Source organism: Rattus norvegicus, chromosome 1 (genome assembly GCF_021556685.1).
Source record: "Rattus norvegicus strain SHRSP/BbbUtx chromosome 1, alternate assembly SHRSP_T2T, whole genome shotgun sequence".
NCBI classification, from domain to species: Eukaryota; Metazoa; Chordata; class Mammalia; order Rodentia; family Muridae; genus Rattus; species Rattus norvegicus.
In genome coordinates, this window is record NC_141534.1 from 121,285,805 (window position 1) to 121,308,586 (window position 22,782).

Genomic DNA, 22,782 nt, shown 5'->3' on the forward strand with positions numbered 1-22,782 from the left:
ATTTCCTCAAGTGATCTTGTTGTTGATTGAAACTCAGTTCCCTAAACTCATAGTGTTTGTTGGTTTTATTTAAAATAATTAATACAAGGCTGGGTATGGTAGTCCACAGCCTTGATCCCAGCACTTAGGAGACAGGATTAGGCAATTCCTATGAATTTAAGGTTAGCCTAGACTACATAGCAAGTTCCTGACTAGTCAAGGTTATATAGTGAGACCATCAAATCAGTCCATTTATCAGTTTTTTAATCTGTCTGTCCGTCCGTCCATCCATCATTTATCCATCCATCTATTGGCCCTTCCTTCCTTCCTTCCTTCCTTCCTTCCTTCCTTCCTTCCTTCCCAACCAACCTACTTCCTTCCCTCCCTCCCTCCCTCCTTCCCTCTCTCCCTCCCGCTCCTGCATGTACCCATCCACCAACCCACGTACTTACCTATAAATAATGTTCAGATATATTTATTTTGTAGTTGCTTAATCTATGGCATTAGGTTTTCTCATGACAAAATAAGATTAAATGACATTAAAGGCAGAAAAATACTCAGTTATAAATGATCTATGAACAGAAATTTAAAATCATAGGAGAACTTGCTTTAAGCTTTGTAATAAGTTTGTTGTTATTCTTTATTTGTAAAGAATTCACACATGGAGTGATTTAATCGAGTAATGGGGCCCTGTCATGGGTCAGGAAAGCATATTCTTTTAGTACATTATCTCTAATCCAACAATTTAATATACCTGAGAGACTGAAAGGTCAAAGGACTTAGCCATGGTTGCAACTCTAGGAGGTTTTATACAGCAGAAGTTTTGCATATAGAGATTAACTGAAAGTGGAGTTACTATAATTATATGAAGGAATTTGAGGTATATGAGCAAGTTTAATATATTTTCAGCTCATTTGTAAGGAGTTAAGGGATTGAGGAGTGTTAATCTTTGTACACGAAGATGAGAAACATGGCTTTCCTAGTTGGAAAAATATTCAGACCACAGTCTACATAGGGACCTTACTACTTATCTTGGCAATAAGAGTAGGGTAATTTATGTTTCAATATATTTTTGGATCTTTATAAGTATTGAAGATAAATTTAAATTTGCTTTTATTTTATAATGGATTTCAGTAATTCTTTTTGAAAGACTATCCAGTTGTTTATGTTAAAAGAATTGAGTGAGGTGTTTTATATTTTAGGTTAAAAATCTGTAAGAGCCTGATTTTAGAGTTCACCAGCTCCTCAGAAGTTTGGCGAAATATGGTATGTTTCTGTTTAATTTTTTGAAATTCATATTGCATGAATTATTTTAATATTACGGCTAGCATAATGACAAATGCGTTCAATAAATTTGGGCGCCTGTCATTTTTAAAGGATCCTACTAGGTGCCAAGTATGCTACCAAATAGACTGTGAGATATAAGTGGGATGCTGGAAGAATTTGTTAGAGTTTACTGTATTATGAGACATAAAGTGATATGGACAAGAAGATCAAGAAAATAGACTTGGCTGTCAGGCTGTAGGTATAAAAAATTTCTTTCTTTTGCACGCATATTGTATACATGGCACTCTTATGATAACCCTAACTAGAGTTTTAGTTCTTTAGAGTAACTGAGGTTTAGAGAGGTTATGTAACTTGTCCAAGATTTCTCCGGTAGTAAGTGATCAAGCAGAGAGTAGAATCTTAGAATGTCTTTGGAAACAGTTCAGCTGAGCACTGAACCTAACAAAAAAGAAGAGACTAGGGGAGAGTACTTTACTTTGTAATCCTAAGAGTTTGTGTAGTTCTTTAATGAATTAGTTGATTTTATTTAAACTTTGTTATTTATGTGTTTGTAAGTTAGAAGTTAGATTCATTTCAGTATTAACATAATTCCAGATAAGCTATTAGTTTCATGAGAAACTAAGGGAACTTTCTTATAGACCACATTATTTATTCAAGAATGTTTCTTTTCTTCCTTGCTATTTCAGAGATGCCTAGGTTCTTAGTAGGAGATATATAGTTATGATAGGAAAATTTGGGAATTTGAGTTATTTCTTAATAGGGATTATAAATCCTATTTATTGGGATCCCCTAAATTTGTTGATGTATATACTGGGGCCAACTCTAGCAATAATATGGACTCAAACATTGATGCTTCAGTATTTCCTTGAGATTCTCATGTACCTTTGTATTTTAAATTGGGTTCTGATCCATGCTTTCAGTCATCTTGTTTTTCTGTGTTGTCAGTTTGACGGTGTTAATTGTGAAGGGGCTTTCCTTTTCCTCTTTTTAATCTTACACTTCTTTTTGTTTGTTTTAAGCTCATTCAAATTTGTTTTTATGAATAGAGCAGTTGAAGAGGATTGTGGGGGAAAAACTGGATAAAATCATAATTTAGTATTGGCATTTTGTTGGGATTATGATATGATAAGAAGGGCTGTGAAACTTGAATCAGATTTGTTTAAAATCACATATGGAAGTTAAAATATGTGAATAATAGAATATACGTTCATATTTTGTATATTCATAGAATTGAGTCTTATGGGCTTGAGAATGAATACTTTCTTATAGATCCAAGTGTCTAAAAGTTAATGTTAGATTATACTACTTAAATACACACTTTCTCTCTCTCTCTCTCTCTCTCTCTCTCTCTCTCTCTCTCTCTCTCTGTGTGTGTGTGTGTGTGTGTGTGTGTGTGTGTGTGTGTGTGAAGTTTCATCAATATTTTGCTTGTTTGGTAGCTGATTTCTCCTATCAGTTAAAGCCTCTTGATACTAAATCAGTCTCATTTTAATTATTTCCACAATCTATAGTCTAAATTTTTGCTTATTTGTATGTATTTAAATCTCAGAACACTGTTAAGCAAAGCTAAACCATAGCAACATTTTTATACTTTGTAGAAAATTAGCTTATCTTGTTTTTTTGGTCTCAGTTTCAACATTATTTGTAAAATATTGGGCAAGTCAATCACTCTGAGGCTGCTTATTGTTATTCTTAAGTGTCTGTTTTGTTTCTGTAGAGCTAAAGTCAGTGGTACATAAGGGTACTGTTGATTGTGAACCATATAATTCTATACTGAAAAGTAGGGATTATTCTCTTTATCAGAATGCTTGGGACCAGATTATGTTTCAGATTTAAGAATTTTTCAGATTTTGGCATGTTCCTATAGACTTTACTGGTTGAACATATCTAATCTGAAAATTCAAAATCGGAAATACTCCTAAATCCAAACCTTTTTGAGTTGCTGACATGATTTAAAATTTTTTGGATTTTGGAGTGGTTTTGAATTTTGGATTTAATCTCTTCTCAAATGAAGAGATTATTTAAGAAACAATATACTGGAAAATAGTTCAGAAGGGTTTTCTTTCCTATAATGATTATTCTTCTAATAAATTTTATATTGACTACTGATTTAAAGCTTTGAAGATTATGATTTGAACAATGAATTGGGTTTATGCTAGTGTTCTAACTAAGGTTTGTTTAATTTATTAGAATTATTAAGCCTACGTTCAGATCAAGTTAGCAGCTAGACTGGTGTGACAACCTGTTTTTAATCAGTGACTCAAAGCTGTTATCACCCTGATGTCACCGAATGGCCACAGCTTGTAAAAGGTAATATTGAATGTTATTTTACAGTCTTTAAAAGGCTGTCATTGTAAAATGAATTATGTGCTATAAAAATAACAAAAATGTATAGGTAGCAGGAATATTGCTAAGAATTCAGGATCTAAGAACGGAGCCATTTCTTCATTTAATCTCCTTTCTCAGATATTTATTGTAGAGCTTTTCTTAGTTGCCCTTCCATTCATGAAGTAGTCACCAAAGACCTGTTTTTCTGTATAGATAGATAAGAAAATATTTCTTAAGAATTTCGAAGGTTACAGTATGGACATTTTAAGAAATATATGGAAAATACAGTAGTATTTTTAATATTTTATGTGGCAGAAGTGTAATTGTTTCTCTAGAAATGTTGCATCTTTAGTAAAACTTGTACTTTTCTCCTAGAGAGTTGTGGCATTAACAGTGCAGCTTTTAACCTCCTTTAAAAGGATGGATTTGCGGGTTGGGGATTTAGCTCAGTGGTAGAGCGCTTGCCTAGTAAGCACAAGGCCCTGGGTTCGGTCCCCAGCTCCAGGAAAAAAAAAAAAAAAAAAAAAAGACGGAGCTATAGCTCTGTCAATAACTATAAAAGGATGGGTTTTGCTAACTCATATTCCAGTTCAAATTAGTTAGTGTTTTGTGGTTAAATTTTCTGTCTTTAAAGTCTATACCTAAAACTGATACTTTTTTTCTCACCAGTGTTACTAGGTATGTTTCAGTTTTCAAATTTTATTTATTATTAATATTCTGGCAACCTTTAGGATAACTTGGGTCAGTCTTGGGTTGGTAGTGGCTTTCTTATTAACTTTTGGTTGGTTTTATATTTTGAATTTGGTCAAATTAGGAGCATGTACTGGATTCTTATTTCAAATGTATTGACAGTAAAGAAACAGTAAAGCTCTTTATTAGTAGGTGTTATATATACTTTGAGGCTTGAAAGTTAACTTTAGTTTTAGGACGTATTTTGGTAACTTAATTAAAATAGTATTAAAATAGTCTGTGGGTAGACATTCACATGTACACTATTCTCAAAAAAATGTTTCTGCCGTATTTATTTTTTTCTCTTGACTAAAGTAAAACTATTTGAATGGAAGCAGCATATGCTATATTATGCCTAAGAGACCAAGAAAAGAATAATTTAATTATTACTATACTTTTTGAATTATTTATACTCTGACATTCCTGGGATTTCTTAAATCTTTAGTTTGGCTAAATGGTGTTTAATAACTCCCTCTGGTATATGTAAATATTAAATAGAAGTCTAGTATATTTGCAATTCTTGATTGGCATTATGGTACTACATTCACATAATCTTTGTAGCTATCAGAAATATGGAAGATAGCTGTAGTTGGCCATTTGACAATATGTTTGATCTATAGTTCATTTTAGAGTCTTGAAATTGTGCAGCAGTTCTATAATATTCTCTTGAGATATGGGTCTGTTTTTCTCTTGTCTTACATTTTTTTATATATATATATATTTTTCTTTTCATCATTCCTAACCTTCTCTAAATTTTTCCCTTTCCCTGTTCACTTAGAACATTTTACTTCCTACCTGTTTAGAGGCTTCTAATTTGGCCTCCTTATTGCTAACAGTTGTTGTCGTTTTGCAAGCCAGCTTTATCTCAAAGTCTAGTAATATATCAGATGTTGGAAAGTCACATTCAAAAATGAGTTAGCAACTGTATGGGTTACCATTATGTTTCTCTAGCTCTTCTAGCCATTTTATATGAGATATAAGCTTGGGAACAATCTTGGGTAGTTTCTTAAGGCTGGTGGAGACCATTATTTCTGAGATATTTGTTCCCTGGGGGGAAGAGGGTGGGAATTTTGCATTTGTTATTACTGCCAATCCACAATTTCAGTTCTTATGTAAATGTGTAATAAACAGAAAATATAAATAAACCACTAAGAAAATCTAAACTATCTGAGCTGTTGAGGTCCAATTTTAATCGTACCCTTTTTCCTTTCTTTCTATGTGTGTGCGTTACTGACTTGGAACCTAAATGAATTGCAGTGAGTGTTAATTTAAAAGTATAGCAAAGAAGTGAAATTTCTTTGACACTAAAGAAACGAATTCAGTAACTTTTAAGATTCTTTTTTGTTTTAAAATTTTATGTGTAAGAGCTTTTGCTTGCAGGTATGTACGTGTGTACTAGATACAAATGTGTACCTGATTTTCATAGAGGCCAGAAGAGGGCATCAGACCTGGAACTGGAGTTTCTGATGGTTGTGAGCAATGGGTGCTGAGAGGCAAACCTCAATTTCTCTGGGAACAGCAAGTGCTCTTAACCAGTGAGCCACTTTTCCATCCCCTAACTTAAGGATCATTGTTTAAAAAAAAAATTAAAAAAACTTTTATAACCATGAGCCAAAATAAGACCTTTATAAATTTTTTGTCTTTTGAAAGTCTAAAGTCAGTGATAAGTTCACAGATCATCTTTGTATACAATTTTGAAAATTTAAATTAATCTTTCTGAACCTATTTTGGGAATTTGAAGCATTTAAAGATATTGAATTCAGTTCATCTTAGAACATTGACTCACAGTAAAGATATATAGGGTAATAGATGTTTTTCTTTTTCTTTTTTTGAGTCAGTGTCTCACTGTGTAGATTAGGCTGTCCCCATAGCAAGTAGATCCTGGTTTAGCGTTCTGCTGACAGGAATTATAGGAAAGTATTGCTGTGCTCAGCTCTGGAATTTATTCTTTAACCAGATGCTCAGAATAGGGTAAATTATATTCTACCTAATACAAATGGGATGGTCTTTAGTGTTTTAGAGGTATATATTTTCTATATTAGCTAATACACTAAAATTAAAGAAAATGAACAGCAGCTATAAAAACTAAAACTAGCTTATAATTTTCGGGCAAATATAATACTCCGTATACATGCTGCTGACAGTGTTTTTTTTTTTTTTAGAGAAGTCTAATTTCCTTATTGAACCACAGGAATTATGATTAGAATGATGCATAGCATTTAAATATCTTAAAGATTTATGAACACTATTATATTTGAGTTTAAATTCTCTGTTGCAGAAAGAGGGAGACATTTTCAAGAAATGCCTTTGTAATGTTTTAGGTTTTAAGGGAAATATGATTTTTCCTGCAAGTATTTATCTTTGCTTTTCTGAATACATAGACAGTGTTTAAATGAATACAACTCTCAGTTCTCTCACCATTAAAATGAAGGTGATTATCCTACAACTTAGTGTGTTTGCTCAGGTTACAGTTTGCGGACACTTTCAAGACTATGAATACCATTTTGTTAATGCTGGCAACCAACTTAATGGAAAGTAACAGTTTTGTTTTTTTTAATACATGTTTGGCTTTGTAAATAATTATGGCTTATACTAATTCGATGTCTAAGTATAATGACTGTAATTTCCTTTTCAAACAAACATTGAGGTTTCTAAAGTTGGTTGTTAACTGTGTTACGACAATCTGTTTTGCTTACTTTTTTTCCTTAGTTTTAAATCTTTTAAAACACCCTTTTATCAGAATTTAAGTCTTGTTTTCAAATTCCTTACTTGTATTTTTATACCTTTTTTTGGAATTCGCTAATATTTTTCCTTAATTACATTTTACAGATCATCAGGAGAATCCCAGTCTGAGGACATTGAAGCTAGCCGAATGTAAGTATTACTTGGTTCAGGTTATTCTGTGTCTTAAGTTGTCCTACACTGTTTTATTTGAAAATACCTTTCAGGATTTAAATAAAAAAGGTAAAATTGAAGAAAAAGAAGGAACAACTTTAAACTATATCTAGAGATTGGAACATATATATTTATCCCTTTACCAAATACTTCCAAACCTCTGCAAACCATTAGATGTTTGTAACTAGATAATTTCATATATGATTCTGATTTCTTAATGTTTTTGTGCCCTTAGCAGTTGTGGCTAAATAGGGAAATTAGAGGAAGATTGAACCATCTTAGTGCCTGCTATTAATTTATAACTCCTGAAAGCAAGAATGTTTAAATATGATCTCTGTTTCCTGAAAGCAAGAATGTTTAAATATGATCTCTGTTTACTCTCAATATTAATTATCAGGTCCTGTGTTTTGGATATAAAAATGATTGAGACTTAGTTCCTACCTTCAGAAGGAGCACAATCTGATATTTTTTAGTTATTGAAATAGAATTATACTTGGATACAGCGGGAATACAGAGGAGTACAAAACTGTGCAAAAGAAATATAGTGCATAGTAGGAAAATTGGTATAACTGAGTAAAACTATGCTGAATCCCGAAATGTTATTGGGGATTAAGCAGTTGCATGTTTGAACAATGTTGTAGGCCAAGTCCTCATCAAGGTTCTGAAGTAGGACACTTGAGTACAGAAAAAAGTAGGGAATTGAGACCTTTTCAAAACTTGACAATGAGGAATGAAAAATGAAAATAAGAATAAATAGAAGGAATTAAGCAGAGGACTGTGGTACTGACTTGCCGAGTATAGCACTTGACATGTAAATATGAAGATTGGAGTAGGAGGCAAGCTGGCTGCTAGGCTAGTAGAATTGACAAGCTTTGAGTACAGTGAAAAACAGCCTCTGACTTCTAAACACACCCCACTACATGTACTAAAAATCTACCTTCACCACATAAGCTAATGCAGGCACACTAACACATACACACACAGTCCTCTCTTAAGAAATTAGGAGGAAGTAAAGATAATTTGTGGAGCTTTGTTTAAGGTGTGGTTGAAAAAGTCAAGGTTTTCCTTACTAAAAGCAGATTACATCCATTTAAATGCTTGTGTACATTATGAATTCTAAGACATAACTATGAAATATCCTTTAAATTTATGAGACCGTATAACTTCTCTAATAACTTTAAAACACTTAAGAAATGTATAAAATTTACTCTTTACTGTCTTAAAGTATATAAACCAGTGGTATTGTTAATATATTTTTGAGCATTTGTCATCAAAACCATTTGCATTTTGTATTACTGAAACTTTGTGTGCATTAAAAAGTGACTTTTTTTTCCCACTGTGGCTGGCAGTTATAATTTTACTTTTTGTGAGTTTGGTGCTTCTAACTACTTCAAGTAAGTGTAGTCACAGCTTTTTTTGTTTGTTCGTTTTGATGATTGGCTTATTTTATATAATATAATGTCCTCGAAGTTCATGTGTATAACCTATACTAGAACTTCCTTTTTTTGTTTTAGAATGAGTAACATTCGCTTGCTTGTATATGCTATAGTCTGCTCATCTGTTAATGGGTTATTTCTGTGCTTTAGCAATTGTGAATAATGTGATTAACATGGGTCCATTCTTTGAGAACTTGTCTAAAATTCTTTTGGGCCTATAGTATTTCATGGTAATTGTGTTTTTAATATTTTGAGAATATGTCATGCTGCTTTAAACAACAGCTATACCATTTTACGTTCCTTACAATAAAAGCATTATAATTTGTTTAACAACTTGACCTGTGTATTACAATTTCTTTGGGGAGTAGTAGTCATTCTAAGGGATGTGAGGTGGTATTTTTATTGTAGTTTAGTAGCCAGGTAACTGTTGTTGATTTTGTTGTTTAAAAGAAAAAAGTTTATTTTGTATACCTAGATAGCTGCAGGTGCAGGTGTAGCAGAAACTAAACAATTGCCTTTCCCATGTACATTTTTTTTTCCTCCCCCTCTAGATACGGTTTCTCTCTTTAACCTTGGCTGTCCTGAAACTGGCTCTGTAGACCAGGTTTGCTTCAAACTTAGAGATCTGCCTACCTCTGCCCCCTTTGTGCTGAGATTAAAGTGTGTTCCTGACTCCCCATATACTTTTTTTTTCTTGTTTTTAATGAAAAAAGGTTTTATGATGTTTTGTGGAACGCTATTCTTATAATAATAATTGAGTTGAGATTCAGTATACTGAAAACTTACAAAGATATGATGGGGCTGGACTTTTAAAGAAACAGACCAAATGTTGAAAGTTTCATGCACTGAATGGCCTGCTGAGTTTAGAAACGTCATAGTGCTTACAGTTAGACTGTACCAGTAGTCTCTAATAGATAATATTTTAGCTTGAATATTAGCAGAATAGATAGGACAAATTATTAATAGTGGTTTTTATAGAACACTCTTAGCACTAGAACATTTTAAATTTACATGCTATTATTGATGGCCATCGTTGATATTGTTGTGCCATTGGAAGATGGAAAATCAGGAATTAAGTCTCTTGTCATATAAAGCCCAGAACCTAATGACATCACTCCTGAAATTCACTAAACCTTGAAGAACTAATACGAAGATTTTCCAAGGTCAGCAAAAAACAGTGAAGGTTTTCAAACTTTATAAGTCAAATCATTACTCTTACATGAAAACAAAAAAGTCTAGTACTATAGGCTACTAACAAAAGTTCTTCAGAAAGTAATAGCGTATGAATTAAACAGTACATAATTATTATTCATTATAATTAAGTGGAATTTATCTTAGCCTATTATGGTGGGGTTGAATGCCTTTAATCTGGGCTCTTGGGAGGCAGAGACATCAGGAGAAAGTTCCAGGACAGTCAGAGCTACACAGAAAAACACTATCTTGAAATCCCCAAAAGAAACAACACCAACTAAAAATGCAAGTCTAACTACAGGGACCATATTGCCTTACTCTCTGAGTTAAGGATTCTTGAGGCTGCAAGATGGCTCAGCTCTTAAGAGCACTGACCACTCTTACAGAAGAAAAAACAGCATGTTAGATAGGACAAAATTGTGTCCTTAGTTAATATTCTTTATTAACTCTCAGCTAATATATGAAAACAGGAACAACTTTTTATTATTACTGTTTTTGAATTTTGTTTTAAAAACATGACTACAAAAAAGAAACCTAATAGGATTATACAAAACAATAGCTTTCTACATAGGAAAAGGTATAATTAACAGATAACCTCCCTATGGAATGAATGAAAGTATTTACATGCTGAATAATTAATAGTTGTACAAGTCAGGCAGCTCATTGAAGAAGTGGACAGGGGACCTAAATAGGTGCTTCTGAAGAAGTAATTACAGTAGGAAGAGAGCTCAGTAGGTAAGGTGCTTGCCTGAAAGCATAAGGACCTGATTTGATAACTTTCATACCAACATAAAAGTGCAGTGTGTACACATAAAATTCCAGTGCTGGGGAGGAAGATACAGGAGGATACATGGGGCTAGTCTAATTGGCAAGCTCTATGCTAGTGAGAGAATATAAAATTGGACTACAGTCCAGAGTATGACAAGTACTGTTGTACTTTGGCCCACACATGTGGGAAAAATGGAGTACAAATGGCAAAGTTGTTAAATGAGTTTTTAAAAATTATTTTGAGATTATAACATTTCTCCTTTTCCTCTATTCTATATAGAATCTCACATATAGCATTCCTTGCTCTTTTTCTGTGTGGAGGAAAAACCTATTTATTTATTTATTTGTTTGTTTATTTATTTATTTATTTTTGTGTTTTGAAACAGGTTTTTCTCTCTGTAGCCCTGAGTGTCCTGGAACTTGCTCTGTAGACCAGGCTGGCTTCAAACTCAGATATCCTCCTGCCTCTGCTTCCTGAGTGTGGGATTAAAGGTGTGCATCACCGTGATCAGCATCAAATTGATGAGAAAAAAAGTTCTTTACCTTTCTAATCATCTTAAGAAATGAAACAACAGTTAAATACCACCTCATACTTGCTACAATATATGAATGTTCATGTTGGTTAGGTTGTAAGCAAACAGAAATCTTTCACACAATTGTTTAGAATGTAAATTAGATCAATTATAAAAAATAATAGGTTCATAAAATTTAAAAATAGTATTGCCATGACCTAGCAATTATATTCTAGAAATATATAGTGTGTTGAAAGAGATACCTGCAGTTTAATGTTGATTGCATCATTAATTAGAGGAAACAAAATGCTGAAATAAAGCAGTTTGTCAGTGAATACATAAAAATTGATATATATCTAATGGTGTAATATTTATCCATTAAAATTTTTTTTCTGAAGTCTTATGTCTGTGACATGTATGGAAATGATACTCCATATTTTCTATGAAATAAATCAGCAACAAAACAGGCAGTACATGATCTCACTGTACGTAGAATGTAAAAACATTGATTTTCTAAAAGTGTTTGTTACTCAGAGTAGAATAGATGGACATATAATAAAACATGGAAAATGAATATAGTTCAGGATCCCTATTGTATAACATGGTGACTTTTTATTGTATTTTTTCTTGAATATCACTAAAAGTCAATTTTTAAGTTTTCATGCAAAAGTGCTGTGTATGTTAGAATTTATAAACTCATTTGATGCATCATGTTACATATGATTATATATATGTAGTTCTTATTTGTCAACAAAAATAAAAACTTTGGAAAAACATCTGTGTCTTCATATATCAAAATTATTATTGCATGAATGAAAGTTTTTAATAGATCAATAACATTTTAATAATCCTTTGTATGGTGCTAAATATGCTTAAGATAAAGGAGTAATTGTTGGAAATAGAGACCATAAAGTTCTTTTATGTTAAGAAATACAAATAATTGTGGAAACTTTTATACTGGCATATGATATGGACACTTGATGTCCTTTAGCCCATTAGTTTAATCAGATAGTATTCAGATGGATTATATGAAAATATCATACCAGAAGTTTGTAATTTTGATATTTGGCTAGGCGTGTTGATTTGCTCTGCTCCTGTAATCCCAGGACTTGGGAACTTATTCAGGGACAGCGTCACCCATATAGTAAGGCCAGTCTAAGTTACATGAGACCCTGAATTTAAAAACAAACAAACAAACAAAAAAACCCTAAAAGCAGGGCCTAAAGAGTTGGTTCAATTTCCTGCTTTCCAACTACGTAGAATAAATTCTCAGAACCTATGTAAAAAGTGTGACATGGCCTTTTTACCCCTGCCTTGGTGGATGGGAAGAAAGAGAATGATGGTTGAAATTCATTCATTCAGTATAGATAATTCAGCGAGTGTCAGGTTTAGTGAGAACTACTGTCTTAAACATTTGGCTGAGGAGCATTAGAAAATGATGATTGTTATTGATTTCTGGTCTCAAGATACACATGCATAGGCATGCATGCTTGCACGTTTGTGTGCACAACACATGTATGCAACCTCCCCTAAAAAACAAAACAAAACAAATTGATTCATTCAAAATAGAGTTGTTATTTGTATGCTATTGGTTTCTCGAAATCTTTTAGACTTTTGCATCTTATTTAGTAGGAATTTTTTCCCATGACTGTTAACGTTCTACAAAGCATTCTTAGTTTCTCTTTGTTTCACATATTGAAAGTGTTTGCAAGTTTTGTTGAATTTATCCTCAGAATACATACATTTCAGCCACTTTAAAAAGCATTTTTAGTACATTGCCATCTTTTGATGAGGGACATCATTGTTTCTCAGTACTTTTGTTCCTACCTCTTTTTTTTCTCTTAACTCAGTGGGCTTTTCTGATTAAAAAAAGTTAAACCATCTTTTCTATACTGTTTTCAGAGGTTTCCTGTTTCTTAAATTATGATTAGAAATTGATATTGCCCTATGTGAACTGGCTCTTTCATTTATGTGATATCTTGTACTAGCTTTATGTTCTTCACCTGCAACTTTTGAGGTTTTAAACCTGGCACTGACTCTTCTGTCTTGAGTTAACCTGCATTTTTTTTTTTTTTTTCTTGTTTGAGAATTCTTACATAATGCCTGTCAGAGGTGTCTTTTCTGAGTGACTGTGTCAAACTATGATCTCGGTTCTTACTAGTTTTCTTTCTAAGATTTAATATCACTTTCTAAGATTTAATATCACTTGATTTCTTTTAAGGTCAGTTTGCCCATGATTCTTGAATGTTTTTTCAGATTTTATTTATTTATTTTTTTGTGAGAACTGAGCCTTTTTATCAGGGTTACCTCTGGTTTTAAGGTCAGATGCTTTTAGTTTCTGTGTGAAACTAAACTAATTGTTGTTGGTTCTGTTTTCAAAAATTTCGTTTCTGGGTTTTGTGAGCATACTTTTGGTCAGATTGAACCTTTGAAAGTTCTTTAATCTAAGGTTAACCTTCTAATATGAGGAAGAAATTTACCTAATTTGACCTGTTTTTCTTTAAAGTCAAATAACTAGAGAAACACCAACTGAAAAATCTAAGCAATAACAAAAGAGAAATTGGAGATTGTTGAGTCTGTAATTTGGTTCTTTGAAGATACAAGAAAAAGTTATAGGGTCACACTTTCCCTACTATATATATATCATGGATAATTAATGTGGAGTGGTGGAGTCAGTGATTGCTGTTGGAGCACAGAAATGATATGGAAACTTTGGGAATGGACTGTGATAATTAAGGACCATAGTGTTCTCAGCAGAAAGATAATTACCGGCAAGTCCACTAGACTGCATAGACTCAGTATTAGTGGAATGCAGAGGTTTAGGTGATGAGAGAGAGAGATATGAAACATGAAACTAAAAATAGAAAGGGACAGTTGATTATAGACATGGAAATTGGTTGTAAGTTGAATATCTCTGATTACCTTTCTCCTCTGGTAGTCTGTATAGCACTGTCAAGTTCTACAGATCCTAGTCAGTAGGGATCAAGCTTAAAGGTGAGTTTTTGCTTGACTTTTCCATTTCTTTACTAAAGTCATTGCATCTTCAGCAATAGTGTCTTATCACGTTCTGGAGGGTAACAAAAAACTAAGGAAATATATAGCCAACAGGATCACTGGAATGTCACTGGTCAACAACTCTAAAGAGGTTGAACTTTAACTTTTTTTTTTTAACAAAATTCTTTTTTCCTTTAAATAATTGTTGAGAATTTCATCCAGTCACTAATTGAATATAATCACTTCCTCAACCTCCTTACAGCCTTCTCAACCCTTTCATTATTTTAAGATTATACTTTTTTCAAATTTTTTCATCTTCATTCTCCATTGAATTAATATTTGTATTGTCAAGCTAGCCTTGGAATTTGGGCCTGATGTAGTGTGTTATCACCCTACCAGGGGTTCATAAGATACTTGTAATGACAGCTCTATTTCTCTGCCAACTCCTCCTCCCCCAGCCCTGCTGGGATTTTGACTGGCTGATGCTTGAGTATATTATCGTAAGGGTTTATCATAAGTTCATATATGCACCTAGTCTGTTGTCTCTTGGAAAAGACTGTTTCCTTGAAGTTGTCTACCATCTGTGAATGACCAACTTTCCAGCCCTTTGGGTGAGATGAATGTCTGATTTGGGACTGATTTGGGATTGAGCACCCCACAATTTTTCTTTTCTTGCCATGCTTACCAGTTTTGGGGTAGGATCATCTGTTATTTGCCATATGTTATGAAGCAAAACTTCTTTAGTGAAAGCTAAGAAATGTGCTTTTCCCTGGGTATAGCAATGAGTAATTTTAGTATTATGGATGTTTAGCAGAGTAATGGTATAGACTCTAACCTAGGGCCTATGACCTTATCTATCTTAGGTTTTTTTGCTCCTTTGTACCTGGTATGGATTCCACCTTTGATGCAATCATGTAGTGGCTGGTTATCCTAAAACATCTATGCCATTATTAGTAGTCCTATCTTGTCAGGCCTCTTTTAGCTTGAAGGATTCATGACTACGTAAGATTGAGGCCTTTCTTCTCAAGAGTTTGTATAGCACCTGCCAACATAGTAGATTGTAACCAGTTGGGATAGTTTGCCACTGAGTACCAGCATGATGTCTCCTTGCTCTGGTTCAAGGACATGGTTGGTGTCTGTAGCAATCTGATCTTATGATCAAATTTTGGTTGTGTGCTGACTAGTTTCATGGCAACTTGATACAAACTAGAGTCATCTGAGAAGAGGGAGCCTCAGTTGAGAAAATGCCATCCTAATATTGGGCTGTGGGTAATCCTGGAGGGCATTTCATTAGTTAGTAGCTGATTTGAGAGGGCCCAGACCATTGTGGTTGGTGTTACCCTGGGCTGATGGTCCTGAGGTCTGTAGAAAAAGCAAGTTTATCAAGCTATAAGGAACAAACCAGTAATCAGCACTCTTCCATTATGCTGCAACAGCTCCTCCAAGTTCCTATTCTGCTTGAGTCTCTGTCCTAAGTACTTTGAATGATGAGTACTGTTTTGGAAGTGTAAGGGGGAATTAACTCTTTTCTCCTCAAATAGCTTTTGGTCATGTTTATTCATGACCAAAATGTAACAGTCTGGGAGAGTAGCCAGGAGTATTAGCAGTAGCCTCCCATAACGGTGGATGGGGGTTCTATGTGATCTGAATACCCAGTCCTGGGGTACTAGGGTCTTTATTTGGTAGCATGGGGTATCTGGTTGGGGTATTGTTTATAGAATAATTCTATTATCTTTCTTCTGGTACATATATTATGGAGATTCTATACTGTTAGGCTTCCATCTGACTCTTTCAAAAGGCCTTTAATGTCATTCTTCATCTAATTCCCATTGTCTTAATCTTTTCCTTCCAGTTCAGTTTTACTCTTCTTATTCTATTGTTCTCCACTCATGCTATGTATTTTGCCTTTGTTGCCATTATGTCCCATCCTCTTAATGACTTATTATTTCTGACTGTTGTGGGTATTCCATATGGAATACAAATGTCTCAAGACTCAAAGTTCACTTTCAGAAATGAGGGTAGTTATATAATGTTATCTTTCTGTGTTTGGATGTCTGTTCAGGATAACTGTCTGGCTCCATCCATTTATTTGCCTACCAATTTCATAATATTTTTCTTAAAAATGCTGAATAATGTCCTACTGTGTAAGTGTACCCTATTTTCATTATTCATTAGTTGGTGGACATTTAGGCTGTTTCTATTTCCTAACTGTTGTGAATAGAGCAACAGTGAACATGAATGAGTAAGTATCTGATAAGAAATTCTAAATTTCTAAAAGTGGTCCAGCCAGTTTGTGGTAGAACTAAGGTTTTTGAGAAACCTCACATTGATTTCTACAGTGGTTGCATCAATTTCCACTCCAGTCAGCAGTGAATAGCCATAAGCTCTTTCCCTACATTTACTCCAACATCTATTTGTTTCTTTGAAATAGACATTCTCACTGAGGTAAAATGAAATTTCAGTGTTTTAATTTGCATTTCTTGATAGCTAAAGATGTTTGATTGTTCAGAAAATATCACTTTTTGAGACCTCTACTCAGATTTATTCCCGATTTTTATATTCAGTTGTTTTCTGGACATTTAGTTTTTTGAGTTCTTTTTATTTTGTAGAAAACAATGTATTCTGTTGCTTCGCATGAATTCTTTGCTGTATAGAATGTTTTTAGTTTTATTGTCTGGGTCTTATATCTGGGTCTTTACTTCTATTGAATTATTGACATGTCTATCTTTATGGCAGTACCATGCTGCTTTTATTACTAAAGCTTTGTAGTATAATTTAAAATAGATGATGATATTTCTAGCATTTCTTTTACTGTTCAGGATTGTTTTTCTGTCATGTGAATTATCAAGTAAATTTTAATATTTCTTAATTTCTATGAAAAATCAAGCTATGGTTTTCATAGGAATTGTGTTGAGTTTATAAATTGTTTTAGGTAGAATGACTTTTTATAACATTAATCATACCAGTCTGAGCATGGGTGGTTTTTCCATCTTTTGGTTTCTTTTTCAACATATTTTCTTTAATTTCTTAGTTTTAATTATACAAATGTTTTACTTCCATAGTTATATTTATTCAAATTATTTTTGAAGTTATTGTGACTGGGAATACATCCCTGATTTCTTTTTCTTTGTGTTTATTATTTGTGTACAGAAAGACTACTGAGTTGTGTGTGTCTTTCTTTTGTATCTTGTTACTTCACTGAGTGTGTTTATCAACTGTAGAAGTTTTCTGGTGGAGTCTTAATAATCTGTTACCTACAGTTATTTTTTTTTATAGAACCATTTTATTGTAAATGAAAATAACTTGATTTCTTTTCCTACTGATGTTTTCCTTAGTTTCTTTTCTTATATTATTTCTCTAGTCAACACTTTAATCATTATATTGACCTGGAATAGCAAGAGTGAACTCGCTTGCTTGCTTCCTTTCTTGCTTCCTTCCTTTCCTTCCTTTTTTCCTTTACTCCCTTCCTCTCCTCCCTCTCTCCCTCCCTCTGTCCCTCTCTAACACGTTTACCAGGAGTTTCTTCTTTTATTATGTTGAGCTATATCCTCTGTATCCTAAGGTTCTTTAGGACTTTTGTCATGAAGGATTGATGGATATTTGTTAGAAGACTTCTTTGTTTCTGATGGGTATTGATGTGTTTTCTGATCTGTTTTTTTTTGTTGTTGTTGTTTGTTTGTTTGTTTTTTTTTTCTCTCTGCGTTTTGGATTTTTATCTATGATTTTTGTTGAAGATGTTTTCTGTGCCTTTGACTAGTGTTTCTTTTTTTTTTTTTTTTTTTTCCCCGGAGCTGGGGACCGAACCCAGGGCCTTGCGCTTGCTAGGCAAGTGCTCTACCGCTGAGCTAAATCCCCAACCCCTCTTGACTAGTGTTTCTTACTATATAACTCTTATTTTCAGATTTGTATTTTTTTTGTAGTGTCCTCTATAAGTTCCATAGATTTTTAGATGTTTCCTAAGTATTCTTAATATTTTCCTTGATTGACTGATCATTTCCTCTACCTTATCCTCCTGGCCTGATAGTCTCTGTCTTCTACAATACTTTCAGTTGAACTTTTTTGTTTGATTTCCTGAATTCTTCATTTCCACTAGCAATTCATTTTGACTTTTCTTCAGGATTTCTATATTTTTTGTTAAGTTAGATTTTTACATATTGTGTTATTTTATTACTTGATTCAGCTTCGTGTTTTTGCAGTTCTTATCCAGCCATTTGTTCATACTGTGTTTTGAGTTCCTTCAACAAGGATTTACTGTTCGAAGACATTTTCCTGTGCATCATTTATGAAAGTGTTTTTCTCAGAGATGAATAAACTGTGGGTGTTAGTTTTTAGAGGAGACATTGTCTTAGTTATTCATGTTTGTGTCTTTTCAGTGGGACCAAAGCATCTGGAATTAGTTTTTTTGGTAGTTGTTCTTGATATGAACAGCTAGTCACCCTTTTGTTGAGTGGAACAGAACAGTGGTTCTGTTCCTTGTTTGGTATTACCCTAATCTGTCAGGTTGTGGATCCACTGAATAGTGCTTGCTGTTAAATCTTTGGGCAGCTGTTATAGTTTTTAAACATGGTGTCTATAAACTGTTTCGGCTCATTGATACTTCTGGTCAGACCATGATATGCAGTGCCTTATGGAGTGGTCAGTGTGGCAGAGGACATGCAGAAGAGAAATTGGGCTTGACCTGCCTACAGTTTCTGAGTTTCTGAGGCTTTTTGTGTGGGACCTACCGGCTCTTACTAAGATGTGTGTTCCAGGCAGAAAGCTGGTGAGGTTGTTCATTTAACCTCTTTTTATGTATGTGTGTGTTAAGTATTTTAGAAAGTCTATAGTAGGCGGTCATCATTTTCAGAGCTCTTTAGTGTTCTTATCCCTCCCCTTTATTCTTTCTACTATCCCATTTACCCATCTCTATGCCCAGTATAACCTTTTTGTTCCATTATTCCTTCTTAACTTTTTAATACCATTTCATTTAGTTTACTCTTCCTTGAAAGTTATCCACCTCTCCTATAGCCCCAAGTAATTTCCTAACATCTATGAGTTTTTGAAATGAAACACACATATCATGTAGTCTTTTGGGTACCCAAAAGTAGTATAGGTGAGTCAAATGGTAGATCTTTTTTTTAGCTTTTTGAGGAAGTTACACACTGATTCCCATAGTGAATACCCCGGTTTACATTCCCAACATGAATAAGTATTTCCCTCTTCCCATACCATATCCAATTCAACACTTGTTATCCTTTTTGACATTTGTCATTCTGACTAGGTTGGTGGAATCTCAAGGAAGTGTTCGTATGCATTTCCTTGATTTTTAAGTGTGCTGAAAAAATTTGATTTAATTCTTTGCCTTGGTTTTTTAATTATTTTTTTTTCATGTTTAGTTTTTTGAATTCTTTATATATTCTAGATGAACGCCCGTGGTCAGATATATAGTAGGGTGAAGAGGTGTGCTGCCTCTTACCTTGAATAGTAGTATCCTCTACTATAGAGAATTTTTAGTTAAAGTTTTATGTGGTCCTATTTATCAGTTGTTTGTCTTAATGCCTGTATTACTGGACTCCTGTTCAGGAAGTCCTTTCTCGTGCTTATGAACTCAAGCATATTTCCTGCTTTTTTTCTGTGATTGGGTATCAGCTCATATTTCAAGGCTCTTGACCCATTTGATTCATTTGTAGTTGAGTTTTGTACAGGGTAAGAGATGATTATCAACTTTCATTCTTCTACGTACAGCTTTCCACTTTTGACCAACGTCATTTGAAGTCAGTCTTTTTGCAGTGTTTAGGTGGTTGTAGATGTCTCTTTTTATACTACTACATTCTATTCTATTAGTCAATGTATATTTTATGCTAAATAACATCATTCCGTATAGTACATGTTGTGGTAATCTGGGATGATGATATCTATAGCAGTATTTTAAAAATCATTTACTATTTTTTATTCTGTCATGCATGTGTGTGTTTCCAAAGGAAGTTTAATAACTAGTTTCTTCAATTCTGAAAGAATTGTGTTGCAAGTTTTATGATAATTGAATTTGTAGATTGCTTTTGATAAGATGGGCATTTTCACAATATTCTATCAGTCATGGATGGGAAATCTCTTTGTCTTATGGTGTCTTCAGTTTCTTTCATTAGTGTTTTAGAGTTCTCATTGTATAGTGTTTCCACTTCTTTGAATAAGATTATTTCAATATAATTTTATTTTGTTAAATTTTTTATATTGTGAATGGTATAGTTTTTCTTATTTCTTTTTCAATCTGCTTGTTTATTAGTATATTGGAAGGTTACTGCTCTGTGTGTGTGTTTGTATTAAATTTGTACCCTGCGACATTGTTGAATGTGTTTTCTTAGTGAATAGGATTTTTTTTTTTTCTGATGGAGATATTTAGAATCTTTTAGGTATAGAATCATTTCATTTGTGATAGGATACTTTAACAATTTCTATCTGATTTCAGTTCCCTCTGTAACTTTCACTTATTAGCATTATATTGAACAGGAATGGGCAAAGTTGACATCATTGCCAAATTACTAATTTTATTGAAATGCTTTGAAGTTTTTCTACTTGTTTTTCTACTTGTTATGGTGTTGGATGCTGGCTTGTTACATAATGGCTTTATTATGTTATTATGTACTCTGTATCTCTAGATTTTCCAGAACATTTACCATTATGAGATATTTGATTTTATCAATGACCTTTTCACATCTTAATGAGATGATCTTGTAGTTTCTGTGATTGTCTATGTGGTGGATTACATTTATTTAGTTGTGTATGTATGATGAACAGTCCCTACATTCTAGATGAATGATCATGGTGACTATTTTTTTCTGATCAATTTTTGACATTATTTTGTATGTATTTTGTTGAGAATTTCTTGGTCCATGTTCATTAGAGATACTGACATATAGTATAAATTACATGTATTTTAATTTGACATATTATATATATTACATGTATTTTAATTATATTATATATGTGTATGTTGTATATAATTACACATTAAACATATGTTATAATATACATATTTACATATATGATATATATGTATATATATCTTTGTTTTGGTCTCAGTGTAATGTTGGCATCGTCAAACGTTCCAAGTTTTCCTTCTAGTTTTTGGAATAAGTTGAATACTAGCAGTTCTTTGAAGGGCTGGTAGTATTCCATGCTTCATCTATCTGGTCCTGGGTTTTTTTAATTGAGAGAATTTGTAAATTACTGTTTCTAGGCTTATGATGGTTGTGTATACCTTTAATCCCAGCACTTGGGAGGTATAAATGGATGATCTTTGATTTCAAGGCCTGCCTGGTCTACTGAGCTAGTTCCAGGACAGTCAGGGCTACACAGAGAAACTCATGACTTGAAAAACAAAATAGATTACTCTGGGTCTGTTTAGATTATTTTACCATACGTACACACACACACACACACACACACACACACACACACACACACACACTTTATAATTTAAAGTATGACCTATAATTTGTTAGCTTTCCTCAATATTTGTTTTAATATTTTCTTCTCCATCACTGTTTTTATTACTTTAGATCCTGTCTTTCTTTGGTTAATTTGGCTAAGGTTTGTTGGAAGTTGTTTATCTTTTCATAGATCCAATGTTTGATTTCATTGATTCTTTGTATTTTTTTTTTTGTTTTTGTTTTTTACTTCATTAACTTCATCTGAGATTTTTATTCTCTCTTCTCATTTGGTGTGTTTTTATTTTTCAAAATGCTCAGTTGGATTAAGTTATTAGACATTTAGTGCTATAAACGTCTTTATACTGCCTTTATTATGCCCCATAAAATATGTTTTTTCCATTCACTTCCTAGAATTTTAAATATTCTGTCAGTCTTTTTTCTTCACCAACTTAACTGTTCAGTAATGTTATTTAGTTTCCATGCTTTCTGCAATATCTATCACTGTTAATATTTAATTTTATTCCATTGTATTCAATACAAAGAATTGTGTGTTACAGTATTATGTATTGTTGTGATTCTTATCAGTATCTTGATAGGTAGTTGATTTTTGTAGAAAATTCCATAGACTGAGACGAATGTGTATTAGTATGTATGTGGAATCTTCTATAGATATCTGTTACATCCATTTGATTTATTATGTCATTTAACTCCAGAGTTTCTGTTTAATTTTTATCTAGATGATCTGTTGGAGGGAGTTGGGTATTGAAGTCACTGTGTTGTGACTGATGTGTGGTTTTAGATGTAATCGCATTTCTCTTATGAAATTGTGCTTTGGTTTTTGTTGCTTATGTTTTTAAAATTGTAGCAATCACCTGGTAGATACTATTCCTCTAATTTTATTTTGTGTCTTTGGAGAGGGGATTAAGACCATTTACAATAAGAGTAATTGAAAGATATGTTTTTATTCTGTTTATCATGGAAAATTTGTATTTGTCTTTCAGTTTTTATGTAAAGTTTTACAACTATAATGTTTGTGTTATCAGTTGTGATCTTTCAGGATCCATCCTGTTTTCAACCTGAGAGTTATAACTGCCACAAGGGTTGCATATCAGATATCCTGAATATCAGATATTTACATTACGGTTGATAACAATAGCAATATTTATGAACTCTTAGTGAAATAATCTTATGGTTGGGGGTTATCACAGCATGAGGAAGTGTATTAAACAGTCAAAGCATTAGTAAGGTTAAGAA

General features: G+C 33.1%; 1 protein-coding gene across 22 annotated transcripts in view; it reads left to right on the forward strand.

Moving 5' to 3' along the window:
- The window catches only part of Ube3a (ubiquitin protein ligase E3A), a 90,891-nt gene that overhangs the window by 12,283 nt on the left and 55,826 nt on the right, over positions 1-22,782 (forward strand). For 7 of the 22 annotated variants that reach the window (XR_015630221.1, XR_015630219.1, NM_001191837.5 and 4 more), the window contains 3 exon segments: positions 1,182-1,245; positions 3,457-3,576; positions 7,153-7,197. Coding sequence is in view for 12 of the 22 variants with exons in the window: in NM_001191837.5 (NP_001178766.1) it covers positions 3,557-3,576; positions 7,153-7,197 (65 nt within the window). In the remaining 10 variants the exon portion in view is untranslated. 22 annotated transcript variants of the gene reach the window in all.